General features: G+C 35.1%; 1 protein-coding gene across 8 annotated transcripts in view; it reads left to right on the forward strand.

The window, feature by feature from the left end:
• The window catches only part of LOC150092876 (single-stranded DNA-binding protein 3-like), an 846,537-nt gene that overhangs the window by 90,670 nt on the left and 732,370 nt on the right, over positions 1-23,497 (forward strand). For all 8 annotated transcript variants that reach the window (XR_016550498.1, XM_090414347.1, XM_090414349.1 and 5 more), the window contains one exon: positions 4,319-4,360. Coding sequence is in view for 7 of the 8 variants with exons in the window: in XM_090414347.1 (XP_090270473.1) it covers positions 4,319-4,360 (42 nt within the window). In the remaining variant the exon portion in view is untranslated. The remainder of the gene's footprint in view (positions 1-4,318; positions 4,361-23,497) is intronic.

A 23,497-nucleotide genomic window follows, 5' to 3' on the forward strand; every position in this document is an offset into this window, starting at 1 on the left:
CTCTAATAATTGCTTGGCTGCACTCATTGTGCTCATATGCTGATGCATGGCATCTACATCTTCCTGTGAAACTCCTGATCCATAGCAGCAACTGACAGTATACTTTGTATACTTATATCTATCTTATGCCAGAAAATTTTAAATAAACCATCTTCCCCAGACCTAAAATCCTCTTTGTATTCTAATTTTGTTGACTGAATTTCTTCATATATTATCAGCAATACCCCACCTGCTATTCCCTCTATCCTACCTGAAAATACAATACCCTTTAATGACTCAGATTTTATTTTTTTTTGGTTAATTTTTTTTTATTGTTGAAAAACTGTGAGAAACTTGTATCTTAATGTTTACTTGGCATGTATCGTCAACATTGTACTGAGCGTCTTAAATAAAGTTCTTACTTGGACATTGTTCTCTCCTTGATATAGAATCATACTTCATTTTTTTTTTCTCCATTTGAGGGTGGGGTGGATAGGTCTCGGAGGCATCATCCTGTTTTTATCAAACATTTTTATCTCTCGAGCGAAATCTTTGTCTGAGTGGGAAGCACACTATCCCAGCCATTTTACCAATAAACATTTTACTGTCATATGGGGGTGGAAACGATCACTATTCACTCTTAGCCATAAGTTAGGCTAAGGCTTTTAGTAATTTCTAGATATCAGAGGAGAGTATGGCAGACATCTGCTCTCGTAAAATGCTCTCTAATCCTTTTTTTTTTTTTTTTGTCGGAAATCATGAGTTTTTATTATTATTATTATTATTACGGGCGACTCCAGGGAGTCCTTAGACTCATCGAGGGAGGCCCTAAACATGTCCACACAACTATATGACATTCTCACAGTATCTATCATACCTTGCCTTGAACTCGCTTGCCGTCATAGCACCCACAACAGACTCTGGCAGCTTATTCCACTCATTTACCACTCTAAAAGTAAAGAACTCAACTCTAACACCCCTGCTGCCCAGCTTCCATGGATGTCCCCTAGTTCTCCCACTACCAGTCCTGATCTCAAAAATATCCCTTGAATTTATCTTGTAGAAACCCTTTAGCAATTTGAATGTCTCAATCATATCTCCACTTTTCTGCCTATCAACTAATTTCTGCAACCCACAAATCTTCAACCTGTTCTCATATGGTTCATTCTATAGACCCGCTATCATCTTAGTCACTCGTCTCTGGATCGTCTCCACCTCTTCCCCCATCAAGAAGGAACCTAGGTGACCAAATCTGGGCAGTAGTCGAGATGAGGTCTTATCAAGGCTCGGTACAGAGGTACAATAACTTGCTTGTCTCTGCTCGTCAAGGTATTTTTCAACAACCAAGTGAGTTGATGAACTGATTTAGCTACTTTTGCATTGTGCCCCCTAAACTTCATCTCCCTATCACCCTGGAGTACAGTTCCACCAATGTGCTATACTGCTGCTAATCTTTTCACCCCAAAATGCATAACCTTACATTTTGTCACATTAAATTGACATCCATTCTCCTTAGCCCAGAACTCCAATCTATCCAAGTCATCCTGCAAGATTTTGACATCTTCTGCATTCACTATCGCCCTACCCAACTTGGCGTCATCAGCGAACAAATGAACTGTTCCTTTTAGATCCTTCCCTACATCGTTAATGAACATATTAAACAGCAGTTGTCCAAGAACAGAACCCTGCGATACACCATTAGTCACAGGCCGTCTTTTGGACTCTACTCCTTAATAAACTACTCTTTGATATCTCTCCATCAACCACCCACCTATCCATCTCACCAACCCTATATCCATTCCCATATATTGTTTACGGATTAGAATTCCATGTGGTATCCTGTCAAATGCTTTTGCCAGGTCCAGCAATATCACTGTAAACCCATTACCCTTATCCAGTTAAGCCGTCACCTTGTTATGAAACTTGAGCAAGTTACTGAGGCATGATCTACCCTTCACAAAGCTATGCTGTCCCCTGTACAGTATCTCATTTTCTCCAAGACCTTGACAATGACTCCTTATATGCTGATCGGTCGGTAATTTGCGACCGTAGGCTCGGATCCTCCTTTATGCAGTGAAACTGTTTTCCCCTCTTTACACACCTTTGGACTAAACCAGACCCGAGACTCAGATTAAACAACATGGCCAAGGGCACTGATAATTCCTTAGCTGCTTCATGCAAGACCTGTGCCGGTATGCCATCCAATCCCACAGATGTATTCACATTAAGGTTCTGTAATAGACTATTCACCTCCACTTCATTCATCTCAATTCCCATATAAACTAATGGTTCCTTCATTTTTTCAATGTCACCACCTGGATGATATACTTTTGCAAAGTGCTCGCTCAGTAACTCCACTATATCGACTGATTCAGTGACCTCCTTACCATTGTCATTCCTTAAAATCATTTTGCCGTGTACAGTTTTTTTTCTTGCTTGCAGCATATTGAAAGAACTGTTTGGGATTCTCTTTAGCTTGCATAGATAGTTTCCTTTCAAAATCATCTTTTGCTTTTTTTTACCACACTTGTTACCCTTCTGGCCTGCACTTTATACCATTTGTGGTATAAAGGTCACCCCTTTCTTTAAATTCCCTCCATAGTTGTTTCTTTTTTTTTTTTTTTTTTGCAGATCAAGCTTAATGGTGTTATTCGTCCATTTAACCCCTACTTGTTTTACTATTCAGACCCTAGGTATGCAATCAGCCATAACCTCCTGTAAATGCTCCTTGACCACTTCCCATGCTCTATCGACATCCAGCCCTTGCAGTTGAACATGCCAATGCACTGATCCAAGCAATCTCCTAATCTTGTCATACTTATAAGCACGGTAATTCCACATATATCCTGTCTTAACCGAAAATTCCACACCTTTAGCCACCTTCCAGGTCAAGGTTATGATCACTCTCACCAATAGGCGGCAACACAGTCATGTTCATTACAGTCAAATTCCGAGATTCTGTTACCAGGTCAAGCACTCTCACACCCCTAGTATTTTCAATTACATGCTGTCTCAGATAGTTATCCCTTAATAATTGAATAAAATCCATTTCCTTCCTCCCATGTGTACTCTCCTCCTTCCAATCAATGTTACCATTAGTTGAAATCCCCCATAATAATTACCTTCCTTCCACTCATTTCATCAATTTGTTTATGCATACTATCTCTAACATCTATTCCATCACCTGGTCTGTAGCAGCACCCAACTGTATATTTTATTCTGCCAGTCTCAATCTCACACCAAATAGCCTCAAATGAGCTCTTTTCACTATCCTGCGATACAACTTCAATTCTGCTTGGCTGCAGTTCATCAGCTATCATCAATAACACCCCTCCCCCCATTTTATTCTCTCTGTCCCTCCTAAACACACTATAACCTACACATTCTATCCCACTAACTATATTATCTTCCGTCAGCCATGTTTCACTAATGCCAATAACCTGTGGTCAGGAAGAGCCAATCAATGCCAAAAATTCTTCCTTCTTGTTCCTAATACTCCTGGCGTTAGTATACATAAAGTGCAGTGATCCCTTTGTACCCCCCCCCCCCATCTTGATGCGTTATTCTAAATATCCCATTCCCATTTTTTGTCCATAGTACTGGCTCGGGTACATTATATACATTCTTATATTCAACTATCTCACTGATGTCTGCATATCCACTCCCCCCTTCCCTCCTTGGTAGTTCTAGTTTCCCTGGTTCTGCACATCCATTTTCACTTCATTCAGCAACACTTTTTCCAGTGTCTGCACACCAAATCCATTCATATGCAGTTCTATTGTAATTTTTTTTTTTTTAGTTAAAAACCTTGCTTGCCTGTGCCAAATATTGCCTGACTGAATAAGAATTCAGTCAGGCAATAAGAACTGACTGAAAAAAACGCCCAGAAGAAGTTTTTGCCAGTGACTAAAACTAACTTGTAAGTCTTTCTTATGGTGATCTAGCACAGAGTAAGCAAATGTCATTTCTGCAGGGCTACACAGGTATTGCACATACATATAAAAAGGGAGCCCATCCTTTGCACTATGTTTACAAGTAGTTAGTATTTGAATGCCATTTATTTTGAATAGTAAGGTGCTATTCAGGGATGAATTTCAGCATTTCTTTGAGCCCCAGACATCTATCATATAGAGTGACAGTATTATTCTTACTGTCAATGTACTTAAAAAAAATTTCACCTTCCTACGGGTGGACTGGGCTTGTATGGAATGTATAGTAATGGTGGAGCTTGGCTGTACATAAAAACATTTATAAAAAAAAAATAAATAAAAGTTATTGTTAAATATATATCACTTGTCAAATTGACATGGGCTTTCATTTTCTGATTTGCATTTTTTAGGGGTTTGTCAATTCTGGATATGCTGTTAATGGCATAGCACATGTAAGTAGTTTTTTTATATGCATGTTACATTTATTGTATTGGTTCTCAGATCTCTCTTAATTATTTTAGTTTTTAATGAAGAAAAATGAATATATGTTTCTTTTGTTAGTAGATTAAAATATATGAATAATTTGAAGATTGAAAAGATTCTTTCAGTATAAATGCAATGATATTGCAGATGTAGCTAGAACTGCCTCCTTCAAAACACATAAAAACAGTATGTACTATAATTCTTATTTACATAAGGATTACAGATCCTATACATTCCAATAAACATTCTTTTGTGGCTTCTGCAGGACAGCTACATTATAAATATTAATGTGCATTAATGAGTACTGAACTAGGTTTATTAGTACCAAATTGAATACAAAGATTTATGAGTGAAATAATTGCAGCTCTTTGGCAGGCCAAATATTGTCTGAAATCATACCATCTTTTGTTGCAGATTTTAGGGTAGTTAATCTTAGCTGCCTCTTAATTTTTTCTCAGATTGACTGGAAATGCATTGGATGCAATGTTTATCATATTGCTTTTTCACATCTAGGGCGGTACTCTACTGCTTCTTTTTATGTTGAGACTTCTTAGTTTTTTTATTTATATAATCCACTGTAAACAACTTTGGACAATATTTTGATATACTAGGTTAACAAAGAACTGTGTCCTGCAAAAACTCAGCAGTGAATTTTCATGCATGACATGAATGCTATTTCAGACTTCATAGTGTGAAGTTATTATTATTTGACACCTCCAGGGAGTCCAAAGACTCGTCGAGGGAGAGTGTGTCAACAGCATCAAATGATTGGTTCTCCTTCCAACTACTAACCATGCTCAAACTTACTTAACTGAGCCATTAGTAGCAGAGGCTGTACCAATCGACCAAAAAACATGATAGCATATTGCTATAATTGTGGGATACCCGAAGTATTAATATATAATACTGCATTTTCTCTAAATAAGCCAAACACATTTTTTGTAAAATATTCACAGGATTTATATTTCCATTATAAAATGAAAGTTTAAAAACTTAGCGATATTACAGATTTTTTTTTTTTTTTTTGCTCATTTGTGTAACATTACAGAATGACTGTCCTGTTTCTTTCAATATTTCATTCTGTCAAAGGCAAGCATTGTAAAGTAACTTAACATTAATTTTGTCATCTGAAAGCTGTATAAAAAATGTAAGTCATTTTTTCAACTTAGCAGCTGCATAGGTAGAATCTACTCACAGACAGAGTGCTCAAATTCCTATGAGGATATGGATGTTCACAAAAATAATAAAGTTGCAGATACTCTTCGTGCTTAGCATGAGCTTATTGGAGACTTGAAAATTGGTCATTATTTAGTCTAGAGCAGACTGATATATAATAGATTATTTAACTCTTAATAAAAAATCTATAGATCTTTCAAACATAGCACAAGACACTTTTTTTTTTCAATATCTGTTTGTATAGATGGTTCAAAATCAAGTTTCAGTGGTCTTATGTTATCTTGCCAGATGGCATAATATTTTATGAGATCCTATTTAAATGTAGCATTTGTACTGGCATGTATGACAAGGGCTGCTTTTTGTCTTACTGTTGTAATACCGCTGTTTTAGCTTCATCGCAGGCAGGCTACTACTATAATGGAAGGAAGGCACCACTGTTATTTACATAAGAGACATGATGATGTAGCTAATTATACACTTGTCAGTATTTTAGGAATGGTGGGAATGGGTTATATAAAAGTTGGTTTGGGGTTGAAATTGGGGATGGATAGATATAATTATGATTACTATACAAGCATTATCAAAAAATTATCAAGCATTGGCAAAAATACCATCAAAATTCTTCATAAAACTTCATCAAAAAATGCATATAATATAGATTGCAATAAAACAGTAGCTATCCCATACATTAAAGGGTTATGAGATAAAATAAATAGTTCTACACCAATATAATCATCATCATCAAATTCCTGCCACGTACCCTCAAGTGGTGTACAGGATATGATAGTACTACATGAAAAAAAATTACATCATTACTAATTTCCTATCTACAATTTTCCTCCAAATCAGTCTGTTACTTGTTCAGGACTCCAACATTATCAGATCTTATATTTCTATCATCTAAGGCACTTTGTACCGTATCAATCCACCTATATCTTGGTCTTCCTCTGGTTCGTTTTGCTGCCAACCTTGCAGAGAACACTGGTTTTGCTAATCTTTCTTCGCCCATTCTGTTTAAGTGACCACCTGAGATTAGCTCTGCTAATGCATTCCTGGATGCTGATAATGTCAAGTTCTTTCCTAATATCCTTGTGTTTAATATGATATTGCCATTGATGAAAATCTGTTCATGCCTCTAATCTTTCTCAGGACTCTCATATCTGCAGTCTCTAGTCTTTGGTCAAGTGTTTTACTTCTGACCCAGCTCTCAGATCCATAAGTTAAAACTGGTTTGAACACTGTCTTGTATACAGCTAATTTAGTGTTCCGACTAATTTCTCTCATATTCCATATGAATTTATTCAATTGACTTCTCACCATACCAGCTTTGCTGATTCTGTTGTCTATTTCTATATTTAATTTACCATCTTCAGTAAAAATTGTGCCTAAGTAGCTGAAACGTTTCACAGGTTCTCCATTCACAACATAGTTGACATTTTCACTGATTCTGCCTATTTTCATTGTCTTTGTCTTTTTATTGGTGACCTTCATACCATATCTATTGCAACAGTTATTCAATTTAGTCAGAGAATCTTGCAGACATGTAGCTGATTTATTTAGAAGTATAATGTCATCCGCATAAAGCAAAGAGCTGACATTAACATCTCCAATTTTGATATAGTGTTTAATACCACTTTCCTTCATAATGTGATCCATATAGATAATGAATAACAGAGGGGATAATGTACATCCTTGTCTCACACCAGATTTAACATTAAACTATCTTCCTGTACTTCCTTCAATTCTAACTGCTGACTTACAACTCAAATAAAGACTAAATATTGCTTGATATAATGCCCCATTGACACCATATAACTGCAGCGTATTGAATAGCTTCTCTCTTGGCACCTTGTCATATGCCTTTTCCAAATCGACCTAACTTAAATACAGATCTCTGTTATGTTCCAATGCTTTCTTGACTATTTGTCATAAAGTGAAAATCTGATCCTGACAGCCTCTATTTGGCCTGAATCTAGCTTGTTCTTCACCAAGCTTTTCTTCCACAATTCTTCTCAACCGTTTCTCAAGTATACTTGCATAGGAAAACTCAGTAGGGAAATACCTCTGTAATTCTCGCATTCAGTTTTATTTCCCTTTTTATATATGGGTACTATGAGAGCTCTACTCCAGTCATTGCGAATTCGTCCCTCTGTCCAGGCTTTCTGAACTATGCAGTGCAGCCACTGCAAGACTCTTCTACCACCATACTTCAGCATTTCTGGTCGAATATCATCTACTCCTGCTGCCTTTCCACATTTCAAGCCTTCGATGGCTTTTTCTACTTCAAGTATGGATATGTATTCCTGACTGCATGCCTGGTCATCACTGCTTGTTTTTAGCAGTGCTCTTAACACTCTGTGCCAAACTGATTTGAAAAGTACCTGTTCTTTACATCATACAAAAATCTGGTATGAATGCAAATTTAAAGAAGCCTGTGAAATTTTGAACAACCATACTAATATTAACAATAATGGTGGTATAAAAATCCCAAGAATTTGGATGGCACACATTCAGCCCACTTAAGTTCAAGTTTTCCAGCAAACCTCTACATTATGACTCTAAGCAATAATTTTATCTCTTATTGGCCACCATCTATACTGCTTTGTTCTATTTATATGAGTAATTATGTGAGAGTAATCATGTGCTCTCTAGCTTAATATATCAAAAAAAAAAAAAAAAAATATATATATATATATATATATATATATATATATATATATATATATATATATATATATATATATATATATATATATATATATATATATATATATATAATATAAATATATATAAATATATATATAAATATATATAAATATATATATAAATATATATATATATAAATATATATATATATAAATATATATATATATATATATATAAATAATAATTATAACAATAACAGGACTCTAACTTTAATGTAGTAATTTTTTTTTTTTTTCTCCCACCAGTCAGGCCAATAGTTTTAATGGTTGACCAAATGACTGTAACTTTAGCATACCATGTAGATTGTAATGTAGCTTGTTGCTTTGTATATATGTGTATACTCCAGATGATGACCATAATATGAAGGTCGAAATATTATTATTTAAGCCTCCAAGGAGTCAAAAGACTCATCGCAGGAGGTCCTTCCTAGGAAACACAAGTCTATGAGGACTCATCGTGGGAGGTCCCTCCTGGGAAACACAGTCTATTATACCACTCCTTAAACTCATTGACAGTTCTCATTCTCACCACTCTATCAGGCAATGGATTTCAACTTTAGCCACCCTCCATGCAAAGAAACTACTCCTCACCTTCTTGCTCACAGTTTCCTTTCGTAACTTCCAGGTGTAGCCCCTTGTCATCACTCCCTCCCGCTGTTCATCCAAGTGAAAGAACTCACCAGTGTCAACCCTGTAACCACCTCTCAACAGTTTAAAAGTCTCAATCATATCACCTCTCCTTCTATCTGTCAAACTCTGCAGTCCACATTCTCTCAGCCTATCCTCATCACTAACATTGTAAAGTCCTGAAACTGTCTTTGTTATCCACCTTTGTACCCTTTCCACAGTTAATTTATCCCTTTCAAAGACCAAATCTGAGAACAAATAGTCCAAGTGTGGTCTGATCACGGTCTTATACACTGAAATGATAACTCTTATCTCTGCAGGTCAGCGTCCTTCTCTTTATTGCAGCAGTCCTCTGTTGTTACTTTCACCACCTTTGCAATATGTACCTTGAATTTCAGGTTTTCATCAATCACAGATCTCTTGTCTCTCCTACTTCCTCCAGTATAGCTCCTTTGTTGGAGCTATACAACAAATATTGGGAGATTATTTTGGTTTATATTATACTGAAGTTTTATTATAACACAGTAGTTTTTTCCATAACTTTTAATAATGAATGCTAATCACCATGTAACCACAAAGGTAAGGATTGTCATTTTTGTGCCTGGGATCTCTTGCCTCAGTAATTTATCTGCTTTTCTATGCATAAAGTGATAACTGATAGAAGAAATGGCTGCACAATGATATTGTTTTCCTTTGTGGAATCATTTCATAAGATACTGCACTGAAATCTATACTATGAGGCTGGTGATAAGAAGATGGTTGATGGACATCAGTGTAGTGCATGATGGAGAAGAATGAAGGCATAGACAAACATAATGGTCCATAGGATGATATGCTTAGTCCACCATGGTTTAATTTGTGTACGTTAATTATGCTTATTACAAAAGAATTTCCTTAGTGAGTGTGCTAGGTGATTTATGCATGCATACTTGCAAAGAGGCTAAAGAAATTGTTGGAAAGAAGCTGGATCTGTGAACAAATATATGGCAAGGTCAGATTTTTACTTCATTAAGAAAATGTGGAAATTTAACAAAGATCTGTATTTAATTTTTGGAAACTCAGGTATAAGACAAAGATGCATGCCGTCTCCACAGTTAATCATCTATATATGTGCCACATTATGAAAGAAAGTGGCATTAAATGAGATATTAAATCTCAGCTCTTTATGCAGATGATGTTATCCCTTTAAATAAAAACTATAAGTCAGCAGGATTCTAATTGTATTGAATAATTGCTGTAACAGATTTGCAATAAAGCAAATTTGTAAAACAAATTTGTAATTCAACATCAGTAATAAGGAGAAACTATAAAAGTAGGAATATAGAAAACAATAACTACATCCTGAATGTAGAACATAATGAACAAGTAAAATGCTTCAGCTAGTCATTCCTATTTTATAGTGAAGCTCTCCGGGAATAAAGCTAGCATAGTGTAGAGCCAGTTGAATGAATTTACTCTAGTGGCCAAATTTGTGGAAACCTTAAAAAAAAGTGTATTTTTGAGGTTTCATGGCTCATAACACCACTTTTGTTTGGTGTAACCATAAAATTATATATCAATGGAAAGATAATTTAATCAATAATGTAATGCAACAAAGTGTAATGGGCAGTAAATGTTGTTGGTGGATTTGAGTGGTGGAGATGGAGGGTTGTAGAGTGGATGCCCTCCCTCGATGAGTCTTTGGACTCCTTGGAGGTGTCACGTACTACTATTACTAATATTGAAGATTGGCATATAAGATTAATTTGGAAGAAAATTGTTAATAGGTAGCTAGTAATAATACAAACTTAAATCATATAGTACAATCATATTTCCTACATCCCTCGAAGATACAAAACATTAATTTGATGATGCTTTGTTGGAGATAATTTCGAAGCAGGTGAAAAACAGGTTCTTCTAGATAATATTTTTCTAAATAACAAATAAAAGATATTATTCAGGCAATAATGATCAGTTAAAGGATGGAGTAGAAATAGTATATAACATTGAATACAAGGATAATCTTGAATGATATGCAATATCAGCTAGTGATGTGGGGAAATATCAGAATGAGGAATTGGACAATGAGACTTAGTTGTACCTGTGATCTCACAGAAGATTCTACTAAGGAAGAAGTGGAAGAATATTAGTCATGAGAGAATGCAGCTGATACACAAAAAAAGGAATGGTTTGTCTTTATTAAATGTAAACAACAAAGTAGGAAGTTATTACCAGATTTGCAGAAATATTTCGAGAAAAGAGCAAGACTTGTAATAATGGTAAATGCTTGCTGAATGTTTGTTCAGAACATAGACTAGTCATTACCGACACTGTGTATAAAGATGGGCACAAATTCATATGAAGTTCTAGAAGACACAAGATATAAAAGTGTAATTGACTGTTATTGTTAATATTGATATCTTCGTGCTGGTTCTGGACACAAGTTTATACGAAGGATTTGAAATAGGAAATGACCATATTTAGTTTTGAGCAACTTAAGATTATATATCATTAGTTATTCAAGTTCTAAAAGCTGCTTGACTAGTTAGTCAAAAGTTCTTTTTAAAAGGCTGTAGAATTTTAAAATATATTCAAATAATATTCAAGAAAAAATGAGTATTCAAAGAACAAGTATTCAAGAGTATTCAAGAGAATGAGTATTCAAGAACCTTGGAGATTCACTGGTAGACTTGAAGGAAATTGATTCATCCAGAGGCACGTTGTGAAGTTGTCTGCAAGGATAGAAAAATTATAACTCCATGGCCTATGCTTTATAATTTTTGTAGCTGACATCCTTAGGAACATGGTGTTCCTTTCACATCTTTCTTTAAAAATCTCTTGTATCCTTAAAGTTCACTTTAAGGACACTTTATAATACTGCATTATTATACATACATCTTCAAGGCCCACCTTTCCTAATTGGGTTGTGTGGGCAACAGCTGCAAGAGGAACTTCCAATGGTCACGATCCTCTGCCACCAAGCTCAGGTGTCATCATTTAAGTATTTATTTCAAATGCTTCTCATTCATTATCAATATCCTATCCATCTTGCAACAGATACCATGGAACCAAACCTAGTATGAGCTTCAGTTAGCTTGAATATCATATAAAAGAGAGAGGATGAATAAATGCTCCTTTCTTTGTTGGCTAATGCCGTAGCAGCACCATGCTTCTGGGATGGGTAATGAAACTGAAAGATTTTTCCTGTGAGCTGGCCTGGTTGGCTGAGTGGTTAGTGTATCGACCCTCCATCCAACAAGCTGTGGGTTTGAATTCTGCTGTTGGTATGGATGTTTTTCATTGTCTGGTCTGCATGTACATATTTAAATAGACTGTCTATATATTGAGCTACTTTCCAGGTCAGTACAGTATGATCACTGTCATTCACTAGAGGCACAGCCACATCTTTAATTGAAACACTCCTCCCACATTGTAATCAAGTCGAACACTCTTCGATCTAGTGTTCCTTCTGCCACATACTGCTTGAAGAAGTCGTCTTGCAGCATCTGAGTAATTTGGCTTCATTCTTATGAGATTTCATTGCTATCCATTCTATGTTCAAATAATTAGTCGCCCATGATTATAATATTCATTATATCACCCACCAGGTTGATTTGGTTGCATTTTGTTGTCACTACGACCTATTCACTAGGCCATTAACAATTTCCAACTGTATATTTGACCTTATTAGATCCCGCCTCCTTCCAGATAAGGCCAAACATAGCTTTTGACCCTAAGTGGATTCAAATCATCTATGATTAGCAGAACAACCAACTCCTGTCTATCCTTTGTAAAAATACTGTACCCTTGATACTCAGTACTGGTGTTAGTATTTGCCTCCTAAGAGCCAGGTTGAGGCCCAGCATTCTTACCAAATAATGGTTAGTGTGTGCTTTCCACAATTCACAGAGTTGCCTAAGTTGTAATCCTCTAAATCTGTTTAATGCACTTTGTGGTTTGTCTAATTATCTCATAATGGTCTCCCAGATTTTTTGGTAATTATTTATTTAGGGTGACAATGTTGTAAAAGTGTCAGATATCAACAATTCATGTTATTTTTTTTACAGTGCTCCATATGCAAGATGATATTTGATTTTTTTTGATCCTCCAGAAGTTAGGGAAGAGTGGAGAGTTCATTCTGTTGTGGAAAGAGGTGTAATTTGCATATATTCGCACACACATTAGTTTACTCTAAATTTTGCAACCTCTCACATGTGAGAGTTGATAAAAAGCCACTCTGTATAAAAAAAAAAAAGTTTAGTTGTGAGGACAAGCAAACTTTCTTTTCATTAACCCTGTGCACATGGACACAAAACATAACAGTACCGTATGCGAGAAAATGATTAAGGAGAAAGAGTCTGTTAAGAATCAGATAACGTGTTTGTTGTGAAGCTGAAGATTGTATTGTTGGAAAAAATAGATGAGAAAGGCTTTTCCAAAGAACAGAAGAGAAATTCTTTCTTTTAAGGTTACAGAGTGGTCAGCATTCATTGTGAAGAATTTATAGAGACAACACAGGTGTTAGAATAATTAACTTTTAATTAAGAAAATAATATTCAACGTTTTGACCTGTGTATTGAGGTCATCAGATTAGTTACTGATGACCTCACAATTAAGTAATCTTGCAAAAGTAAGATTAATCTAAATGCTTTGTTAATCATTTACCCTATTCTGACCTCTGGTGAAAAAATAAAAATATTACTAAATAAATTATATACAAAAATTAATTCTCAAATTAAATAAACTTTTCATACATATCAGTATAATAATAGATAAATAAAAATTTTCATAGTAGAACTACATTAAACAATTTCTAAAGTCCTCTCATATTAAGGTTTTGTTCTGTTTGGGGTTGTTCTGGATGATATATAGGGTGAAGATGGATCCTCCAAATTCTTGAAATGATTGATCCATCATTCTTGTTTAGATTTGTATGATGTTTCAGCATTTTATAGGCTTCTTTGAACTTTCTTTCAAACCAGGTTTTGGTGTAGTATAGGGACTTGGTGCCTTTCCAGTCTATTCTCTGACTTTTTTTGAAGTGTGTGTCTGACAGGCCTGTTTTACCGTAGTGCAGGAATTTAATGTGATGTTTGTGTTCATCTTTTCTTATTGGGATGGTGCACCCTATGTAAGGTAGCTTGCAGGTGTACTTAATTTTGTAAACTCCTGGGTGGGTAAGGTATGAAAGAGGATCTTTGGATGAGCTGAGTAAATTTGTTAATTTTGCAGGAGGTTTGAAAGTTGCCTTAATACTGTATTTATGTTGTGTTTTATGTATTTTTTCTAATATGCCCCTAATCTTATAACGTTTTTTTTTTTTTAGTGGTATTTTTGTTGAGGATCTTGTGAACTGATAAATAAATATTTATCGTATTTTATTGTAGCCATTTTATTTATTTTTTATACAAATGTTTGGATAATAATATCATATTCTTTGTTTAGAGCCTGTTCATTGGAGAAAAATGTTAGGGCTCTGTGTTTGAAGGTGCTAATGATCCTTAGTTTTTGTGTTGAATAGTAGTATGAATTTTTTATGTATGTACGTATTGGCCTGTGTGTGTGTGTGTGTGTGTGTGTGTGTAGGTTTGCAGTAGACTGCGAAGGAAAGGTAGTCTGAAGGAAGACATGACAGGTGTGTCTAGAAAAGGAAAAGAGTTATTGTTTTCAATCTTGATGGTGAATTGGATATGTTTTGTGTTGTTTGTTCAGGTAGTTAAAGAATGTATTTAATGTTTTTCAGCCGTGGGGCCAAATGGCAAAAATATCAACTAGTCCGAGCAAGACTTTGGTTTTAGGCATGCTGAATCTAGAGCTCATGTGTTGTGTGTGTATCATTAAAAGAAAGAATTGTCATATTCCATGGAGAGTTGACCCACAAGCAATGTTGCCACTATAGTAAGAAGAAAATCCGCTTCATCTCATCTTCCTTATACCCTCTTTTACCTTGCAGTGTCAAGGGTCCATTGATCATCGGACCTCACTCCGTTTACAGGATAAGGTGGTCAGCCTTATGCTTCGGTGTATCCTATGGCCTGTAGTGTTGAGTTCTCAAGGCCAGTTTGCCTGCTTTGCGGGATGAAAAACCCCAGAATAAACTGCAGGAAAAACCCTGCTGTCCACGCCCAAGACTGGCTAACTTGGCTATGGCTGAGGAAGATCCTTCAGCTCCTCACGTCACCAACGGGAATCGAACCTAGGACACTCCTTCCCCAGGCAAATGGTTGCGAAGCGCATAACCACTAGGCTAACCGCGCGGAAAATCCGCTTTTCTTTGTTAATTGGCTAGCCTTTGTAAAATGATTTTGAGAAAAAGCAGTTTACTTCACTCATAATGCTCTGCATTTATGTCCGTATGGATAAAGCTTTGTTGAAAGAACAAATCCACAATGCCCACAAAAATCTAGCAATTACCCAAAATAATGTTCTACAACAAAAATTAGTGCTATTGACTATATAAATTCTGGTGTTTGGGATATTCTGGAGACGACTCTGCAAAACGTGTCATTTAAGAACAAAGATAAAAACTAATAGTTAAGTTTCGAGGACTGAAGCAACAAAGCATCAGAAAATCCGAATGCCGTGTCCAGAGGAGCAGTCGAACTCTAACAAGTGAAGGGAGCAATCAACCACCAACAGACCAAGTCATCAATGCATCCAGCTGCAACCTTAATGAAGGAGAAATCTCGCTTCTGAAAAAAAAAGTCTGAACTATTCTGTTGCACCAAGGTCAGTAAACAAACTAGATTTCATTTTTAACACATTGAAAGAGATCTAAAATCCCTCTGCTCCAACATAGCCGATAAAATATGAAAGGAAAAATCATATGTACTAAATTCCAATAAACAGCTAAGTTGCAACTTAACCGAAGCAGAAAAATTGGCTCTTAAATCTTTAAGAAATAAGAGACATCATTATTAGCAAAGCAGATAAAGTAAATGCTACTGTCGTCCTTGATCGCACAGCATACCTGGAAAAAATGAATCGATTTGTATCTGATTGCAACATGAACCAAATGATTTACTACAAACTGCATAAAAAAAAGAAAACAGATTAATCAGTGATCATGTGTCCAGAGGAAACAATTAATAAACTAATACCACATTATATCTGTGCTCTTATAATTTATGGCCTACCAAAAATACACATAACAAACTTTTACCGCTACTGATAGTTAAAGGAATCGACAGCCCCAGTTATCACTTAGCCAAGAAACTAGCAGAGTTGGAAGGTCATTCCTCCTTCTACATTAAAAAAAAAAAAAAAAAAAAAAAAAAAAATATATATATATATATATATACCCAACACTTCATAAATAAAATTAGAAATGTCACATTCAGTGATGAAGATTATGTTAGTCAGCTTTGACATAACTGCTCTTTACACTAATGTCCTGATCAGTGATACTACTCTTCTCATACAGAATACATTTCTGCCTGATATCACAGCCTTCTTTGCACTTTGCCATCTACTTTGCTCTAGGTATTTTCTGTAGCAAAATTTTTACCTACAAAACGAAGGTACAGTCATGGGCTCACCACTTAACTTCCCTATAGATAACTTTTGCATAGAAGACTTTGAGCAACGAGCTCTAGATTCAGCAAGTCTAAAGCCCAAAGTTTGGCTCAGATATGTTGATGATATTTTTACCATTTGGCTCCACAGCTGTGAAACATTAAATACAGGTAACCCTCATATAATACAGATGTTAAGTTCCATATAAATGCCGCATTATATAAATTGCATTATGCGAAACTCGGATCACACAGTAAAAGTAGGGTTATATTCCGAAATCAGTTTTTTTTTAAAAAACTATGTAAACAACTGACATATCCAACAAAAATATATTTTTATTTAATTCATATAAGTTATGAAAATATATAAATTATGAAACATGCATAGTATAAAATAAAAATTACAAATTATACAAAAACTTCATTGCACATAAAATGTTTTAGGCAAAATAAAATAAAGCGCATGTTTTAATCTTTCATAGCACGAGGATTTGAGGATCGGTTAATAAGCATTGGTTTTGTCATGTAATCACCTGATGCATTTCTACAAAACAGTAGAGCAATTCTATCTTCAGAAACTTTGAATCCAGGATTTTTCATTTTTCGAAATATAGGTGCGTTTTTGCATTTTTCCCCCCAATATAACCCGGATTCATCTGCATTGAACACCTGGTTCTGCATCATGAATGTTTATAAACTGTGAGAGCTTTTTGTTTAATAAGATTTCCATCAAAAGGAATTTTCTTTCGAGTGCAATCTTCTACCCATTAGAGATTTCTCCATTTTTCCCATTAGTTCGGCATCATGAATGTTTATAAACTGTGAGAGCTTTTTGTTTAATAAGATTTCCATCAAAAGGAATTTTCTTACGAGTGCAATTTCTACCCATATCATTAGAAATTTCTCCATTTTTCCCATTAGAATATCACATACACAAGCAATGTGCTTTGCACTTACCATTGACCAAGCAATAAACACTTTCTCGGATTTTTTGTTTGGATTGCCGATTCATTTAAATTCCTTGCAACAGCTCTTGGTTTTTCTCCATTTTTCAACCGATCCAAGATTTTAATTTTTTTTTCGAGAGAAATAAATTTTCTTTTCAATGTTGGTTTTTTTGCTCTTGTTGCAGTTTGTGACCATTACTATAAAAATATTTTTTTTAAATAAAAAAAAGCATTACATATTAATTATGTATGTAACTCACCAGAAAATAAAGTGCCCAGCATGAAATTAATACACTTATGATTTTAATGTGCTTACCTGGCAGAAAACTAAGACAATTTTCAACAATAAACACTTTATATGGTAAACAATTGACGTACATGCCCACTAAAGGGTATTTCCCCTAACATAAATTCGCTACTTATAACTACATACGTGATACGGACAGATGCAAATTTAACGAAGATAAAATTTGATTTTCAAGTCGGATGGTGAAATACATATGAAAAGATAATAAAGGGCTATTGCAATTTGTAGACCATTTTTTTATCTCAACCGTGTTATATAAGTACATCGTTGAACAAGGGTTACTACAATTTGTAGACCGTGTTATATCGAAACCATGTTGTATAAGTACCACGTTATACGAGAGTCACCTGTACATTCCTAAGCTACCTGAACAAACAACATGAATGTATCCAATTCACTATAGAGATTGAAAACAATAATTCTTCCTTTTTTAGACACGTTAGTCACACGTCTTCCATCAGGTTGGCCTCTCCTTCATGGTCTACTGCAAACCCACATACATGTGCCAATAAATACATAAAAATTCATACCACCATCCAACACAAACTATTGACTTAGGGGGGGGTCATCAGCACTTTCAAACACATGATCCCATAACAATTCGTTCCGATGAGGAGGCTGAACAAAGAATATTAAATTATTAGACATTATAATGGCTAATAAATAATCATTGTAAAAAATGGTTACAAAAAAAAAAAAAAAAAAGTTCATAAGCTCTTCTCCACGAAGATATCACTAAAAGCAAAAAAGATTAAAAGAATGCCTTGCCATACCATACCATACATTAGGAACATATCAGAAGAAAATAGATAAACATTACACAAATACAATATTAAGGCAAATTTCATGTAAAATTAAGAAACTTGCTCAGTTCATCCAAATGGTCTCTTCCATACGTTGCCCACTCAGGAGTTTACAAAATTCGCACTTGCAACCTACCTTACATAGGATGCACCAATAAGAAAAGATGAACACAAACATCACATTGAATTCCTCCATGGTAAAACAGGCTTGTCAGACCACAGACTTCAAACAAGTCGCAGAATAGATTGAAAAGGCACGAAGTCCCTACACTGCACCAAAACCAGGTTTGAAAGAAAGTTCAAATAAGTCTGTGAAATGCTGAAACATCATCCAAATCTAAACAAGAATGATGGATTAATCATTCCAAGAATTTAAGGACTTATCTTCAAACCATATAGCATCTAGAACAACCCCAAACAGAAGAAAACCTTAATATGAGAGCACTTTAGAAATTGTTTGATGTAGTTCCGCTAGAAAACTTAATTTATCATTTGTATATTATTATTATACTGATATGTATGAAAAGTTTATTTTATTTTGTGAGTTAATTTTGTATGTGTTTTAAGTTGCTAAATAAATATTTTGTTTGCCAGGTGTCAGGCTAGAGTAAATGATTAACAAAGCATTTAAATTAATCTTACTTTTGTGTAGTGTCATCTAGCTTGTGTCCTGTATACATGTTTGTTTTCTTGATGACTTCAATACAGAGGTCGAAACTAGAATATTATTTTTTTTAATTATAAGTTAAGTAATTATTCTAACACGTGTTGTATCTACATAAATTCTTCACTAAGAAGTAAATAAAATGAAGGAAGATGAGAAGTTAGTTCATTGAGTTTGAACTGTGTATAGATGTTGATCAGTGGCTACTCATACATTGTCTTACAAGATTAGAGGAAAGTGAAGAAATATTAGCCATTTTGGTGGAGCAATGCCCATAATGTTACCTATTTAAAAAAAAAAAATTGGGAACACAGAGCCTATAAGAAAGTGAAGGGGTGGGCCTGAGAGAGGAGTCATCTATTAGTTAGATGGAGGCCTTGGCATCATCCCACAAATGGGAGAACAGTATTCTAATGTCAGTTGGATTTGGAATTTCTAAAATGCTAGTTTTGCAAGGAAGTAGTGGTTGTGTCGAATGGAGGCCACAGGAGGCTCAAAATGGTTAATTTAGGCTGTTTCTTCTTGGTTATAAGATTACAACATTGAAATGGGTTTTGATAGCATTGAAATACAGTATTTATCTTCACCCCATTTGAGAATGATGACATCAGTGGTTTTAAGACATTGTTATATAAGGAAGATCTTGTAGATGAGATCTATTAGGTGAGGATTTCTTGAATGTGGAAGAACAATGGAGAGTACTATCATAAGCAAAACTATGGATAGGATTTGAGGTTATAGAAGGTCATTATATAAGAAGAGCCTGGACAAATGCAAGGAATCCTGGGGTGCTCCAGCATAGATAAAGAAATTTGAGAGGAATTCATTTACTGTAACATGTAGTGAACAACCAGCGAAGAATCTGCAATCTGGGAAACAATAAGATGGTAGCTTGGTGAGAGAAGACTTGATGCAAGATATGTGGTCAGATATGGATTCCATCATTCTCACCCTATAAGAGACCATATCGTTCATCTCCCTCTATTAACCCGCTTTGAACATGGCATGTTCAAAGAGGGTTCAGGCTAGCGAGGAGGTCTCTTATAGGGTGAGAATGATGGAATCCATATAAGTGATCATTAATTAATGGGTACCCTTGCAATGAAGAAGTTGGCTGTTAATGAACTCTTAATTACTTTAGACAAAATCAAGGTGAGCACAGGAGGGGGGGGGGGTTAGGTTTTCGGCTGACTTATGTCTCTTAGTATGAACAGGCTGTTAAGATTTGCCTCTATGCTGCTGGCTGGATACTAGATGAGCAGGATGATTGTCAATTCTTGGGAACAAGCTTTTAGCACAACTGGAGTGATAGCATCTAGACTTATTATTAGTGTCATGACTGGATTTTTCTGAATTCCTGACAAAAGATTGGAGGCATGCTGTGAGCAGTTCATAGTATATTTGGTGATTTGCCTTGGTCATCTTTTCAAGAGTTGGAGGAAAAGATCTGCATTACCTTTTGTGTAACATCATCATGGATGTGAGAAGTGGAAACAATGAAGGACAGGATCAAATCTTCTGGTCCCTTGCTAATGCTTAGAAGCATTAGCAAGGGGCCAGAAGATTTGACTGTTCGTGTCGAAAAGAGAGACAAGCTTCGTTGCATTTGGCCTTTATAAATCAGCTTTGAAATTATTGATTTTCTTATGCTTGTTTCAGGCTGCAGCATAAGATGAGTGAGAAGTTGGCATGTTTGACTTCAGCCATTTAATATATGTGGAATTTTTTTATCTTGGGTGGTTGCAGTGTCTTTTTTTTTTGAGAGAAACAGGCTTTGGTAAAGGGTTAGCAGCAGACTGTGGAATGATGACACTCCTAGTAACAATTATTATTAAACATCTATCATCTACCGCAGCTATACATTAAACAGCTATCCAACCAAATGCTGATTTGGTTGGGGGTAGCTGTTTGGATCATACAGTAATTGGCTTCTGAAAAAGAACTATGGAAATCTTGGAGATAATTCCATTTAGCACTTTGGTAGTGCTAAATGGAATTATCTATTTATCTATTTGGTAGTGCTAAATGGAATGTTTTGTAGGTTTAGCAAAAAATAGTGAGAATAATGGATTTTAGTTATGGAAATCTCTGTAGAAGTGACCCAATATGAAAGTTGTGTGTGAGATAATGGCTGAATAAAGAGTGAGTTAGAGCAGAATTATCAGTCAGCTGAACTGCTCTTTTGAACAGCATGAGGAATTTTTAGAGGTTTTAAGTGTGCTACTGCAGAACATTCACATTTGTAGTGAATGATCTTTTACGTTATTCCAGGATTGGTTGGATTTTGAATTTGCACAGAGTCGCTGAACAGATGAAAAGTACTGCATTGAGTGAAAGAGGATGCCAAGTATACTATAGATGTGATTATGCTAGGAAAGGCTAAGAATAAGAGTTGGTCCCAGAACAGACTCTGGAATTTGATGCTGATGATAATTACATACATACACTAGTGGCAAAAATAATGATCACGATGTAAGTTGGGCATTGTCAAATGTATAGAGAAGAATTTTCCCATTGCAGGATGATATTGAGATTAGCACTTAGGACACTTACTATAGAATTTGATGTTTGAGCACTACAAATTTTGTCATGCATTAGGTTAACTGTAGACTTAAATACATAAATATTTATTCAAGAAAAAATAAGAATTTGAACACACTAACCAAACCTTGAAGAAAACATTGATCAATTCATCCACAGAGACATGTGATGAGGTTATCTGCAAGATTAGAAAAATCACAACTCCATGGTGGACTCGTTATAGTTATAGGCAGTCAAGGAAAAAAGAGTGTTTGGATTGGTTGAATCGAAAGTACATAGCAATCATGCTCTTAGAGAATATTCTCTTCTTTTTTTCGCTTTTTAGAAAAAAAATTTCAAGAAAGTAAAGAACTATGTAAAACTAGCTAAACAAAAAGTCATCAGTATACTTTGGTAAGAATATAGAAAATCTCAGGAAGGTGGCAAAATACTTCAGAGGCTATTAAAAAACTTAGAAATGGAGGAAAGAGTACTGTAAAAGGAATTGATAATCACGGTAATATGGATTCTGAAGATAATGTTCTGGATGCTTGGAATAATTTCTTTTGAAAGATTGATAAATGAAGCTAGCAGTAACAGCACGGTGGAGGAAAACGCTCAACAGGAATGCAATGCAATTCAGAAGGCCTAGTCAGGATCGAATTCCAGAAGATTGGATTTCAGCTTCTATAGTATCCATCTGTAAAAAAGGGAAATGAAGCAGTGTGAGAATTAGAGGAATTCCACTGCTGAGTTTCTTAGTAAGATTTATACAAGTATATCCACAATGAGTGACTCCATGGAGGTTACCAAATAATAGTAATAATAATAACACTTGAGTAAAGGTTAAGAAATATTGTGGAATGGAAGCAAAGCCTGTAGAAGAATTAACTGGATTTTAAAAAACTGGCATATGACCAAGGTACTAAGAGAAAAACTGTTCAAAACACACTACATCTACATGGTGTAAATGGGATGTTATATCAAGCAGTATTTAGTCTATAAGTCAATAGTTAGAATTGAAGGAGGTACAAGAAGATTGTTTGATGTTAAATTTGGTTTGAGACAAGGGTGCACATTTATCTCAAATGTTATTCATCATCTACATGGATTACATTATTAGCTATCAAGTTTATTACTGGTAATAAACTTGATAGGAAAATCAGCAATAAAAAGACAATTAAAATAGGTAGAAACATTGAAAATATCAATTGCTTCTTGAATAAAGAGCCAATAGAACAAGTAAAACATTTCAGCTATTTAATCACAAGTTTTAATGAAAAAATGTCAAATTAAATGTGGAATTGGAATTCAGTTGAACTTATATGGAATAAGAGAGAAATTAGTCAAAACACTAAGCTAGCTGTATAGAAGACTGTGTTCAAACTTATGCAAATTCTGGTAGATGTGACACTCGATCATAAACGAGAGATTTAGATATGAGAATTCTGAGAAGGATTAGGGGAGTGAACAGATGGTATCAGTGGCAGTATCAAATTGAAAATGAGGATATTTGGAAAGAACTTGACATTGTGAGCATTCAGTTGTCTGTGTATTTGTGTGAAAAGAGCTAATCGCATGTGGTATGGTCACTGAAACAGAAAGGGAGAGTAAAGTTTAGCAAAACAAGTTTTCTTTGCCCAGATGGCAGGAAAAAAAAGATCCAGAAGAAGATTTTGGTGATTTGATAAAATAAAAAGTGCCTTGAAAGAAAGAAATTTGAGATTGATAATATTGGAGTCTTGATAGATAAGATTCGTTTTTGAGGAAAATTGTCAGTTGGTAGTTAGCAATGATACAACTTTTTCATCTAATGTTATCATAATATCCATTACACTGTTTGAAGCAACCTGTCATAAATTTG

The sequence above is a fragment of the Typopeltis vanoorti genome, chromosome 25 (genome assembly GCF_054136105.1).
Source record: "Typopeltis vanoorti isolate ZY-2024b chromosome 25, IOZ_Tvanoo_1.0, whole genome shotgun sequence".
NCBI lineage: Eukaryota > Metazoa > Arthropoda > Arachnida > Uropygi > Thelyphonidae > Typopeltis > Typopeltis vanoorti.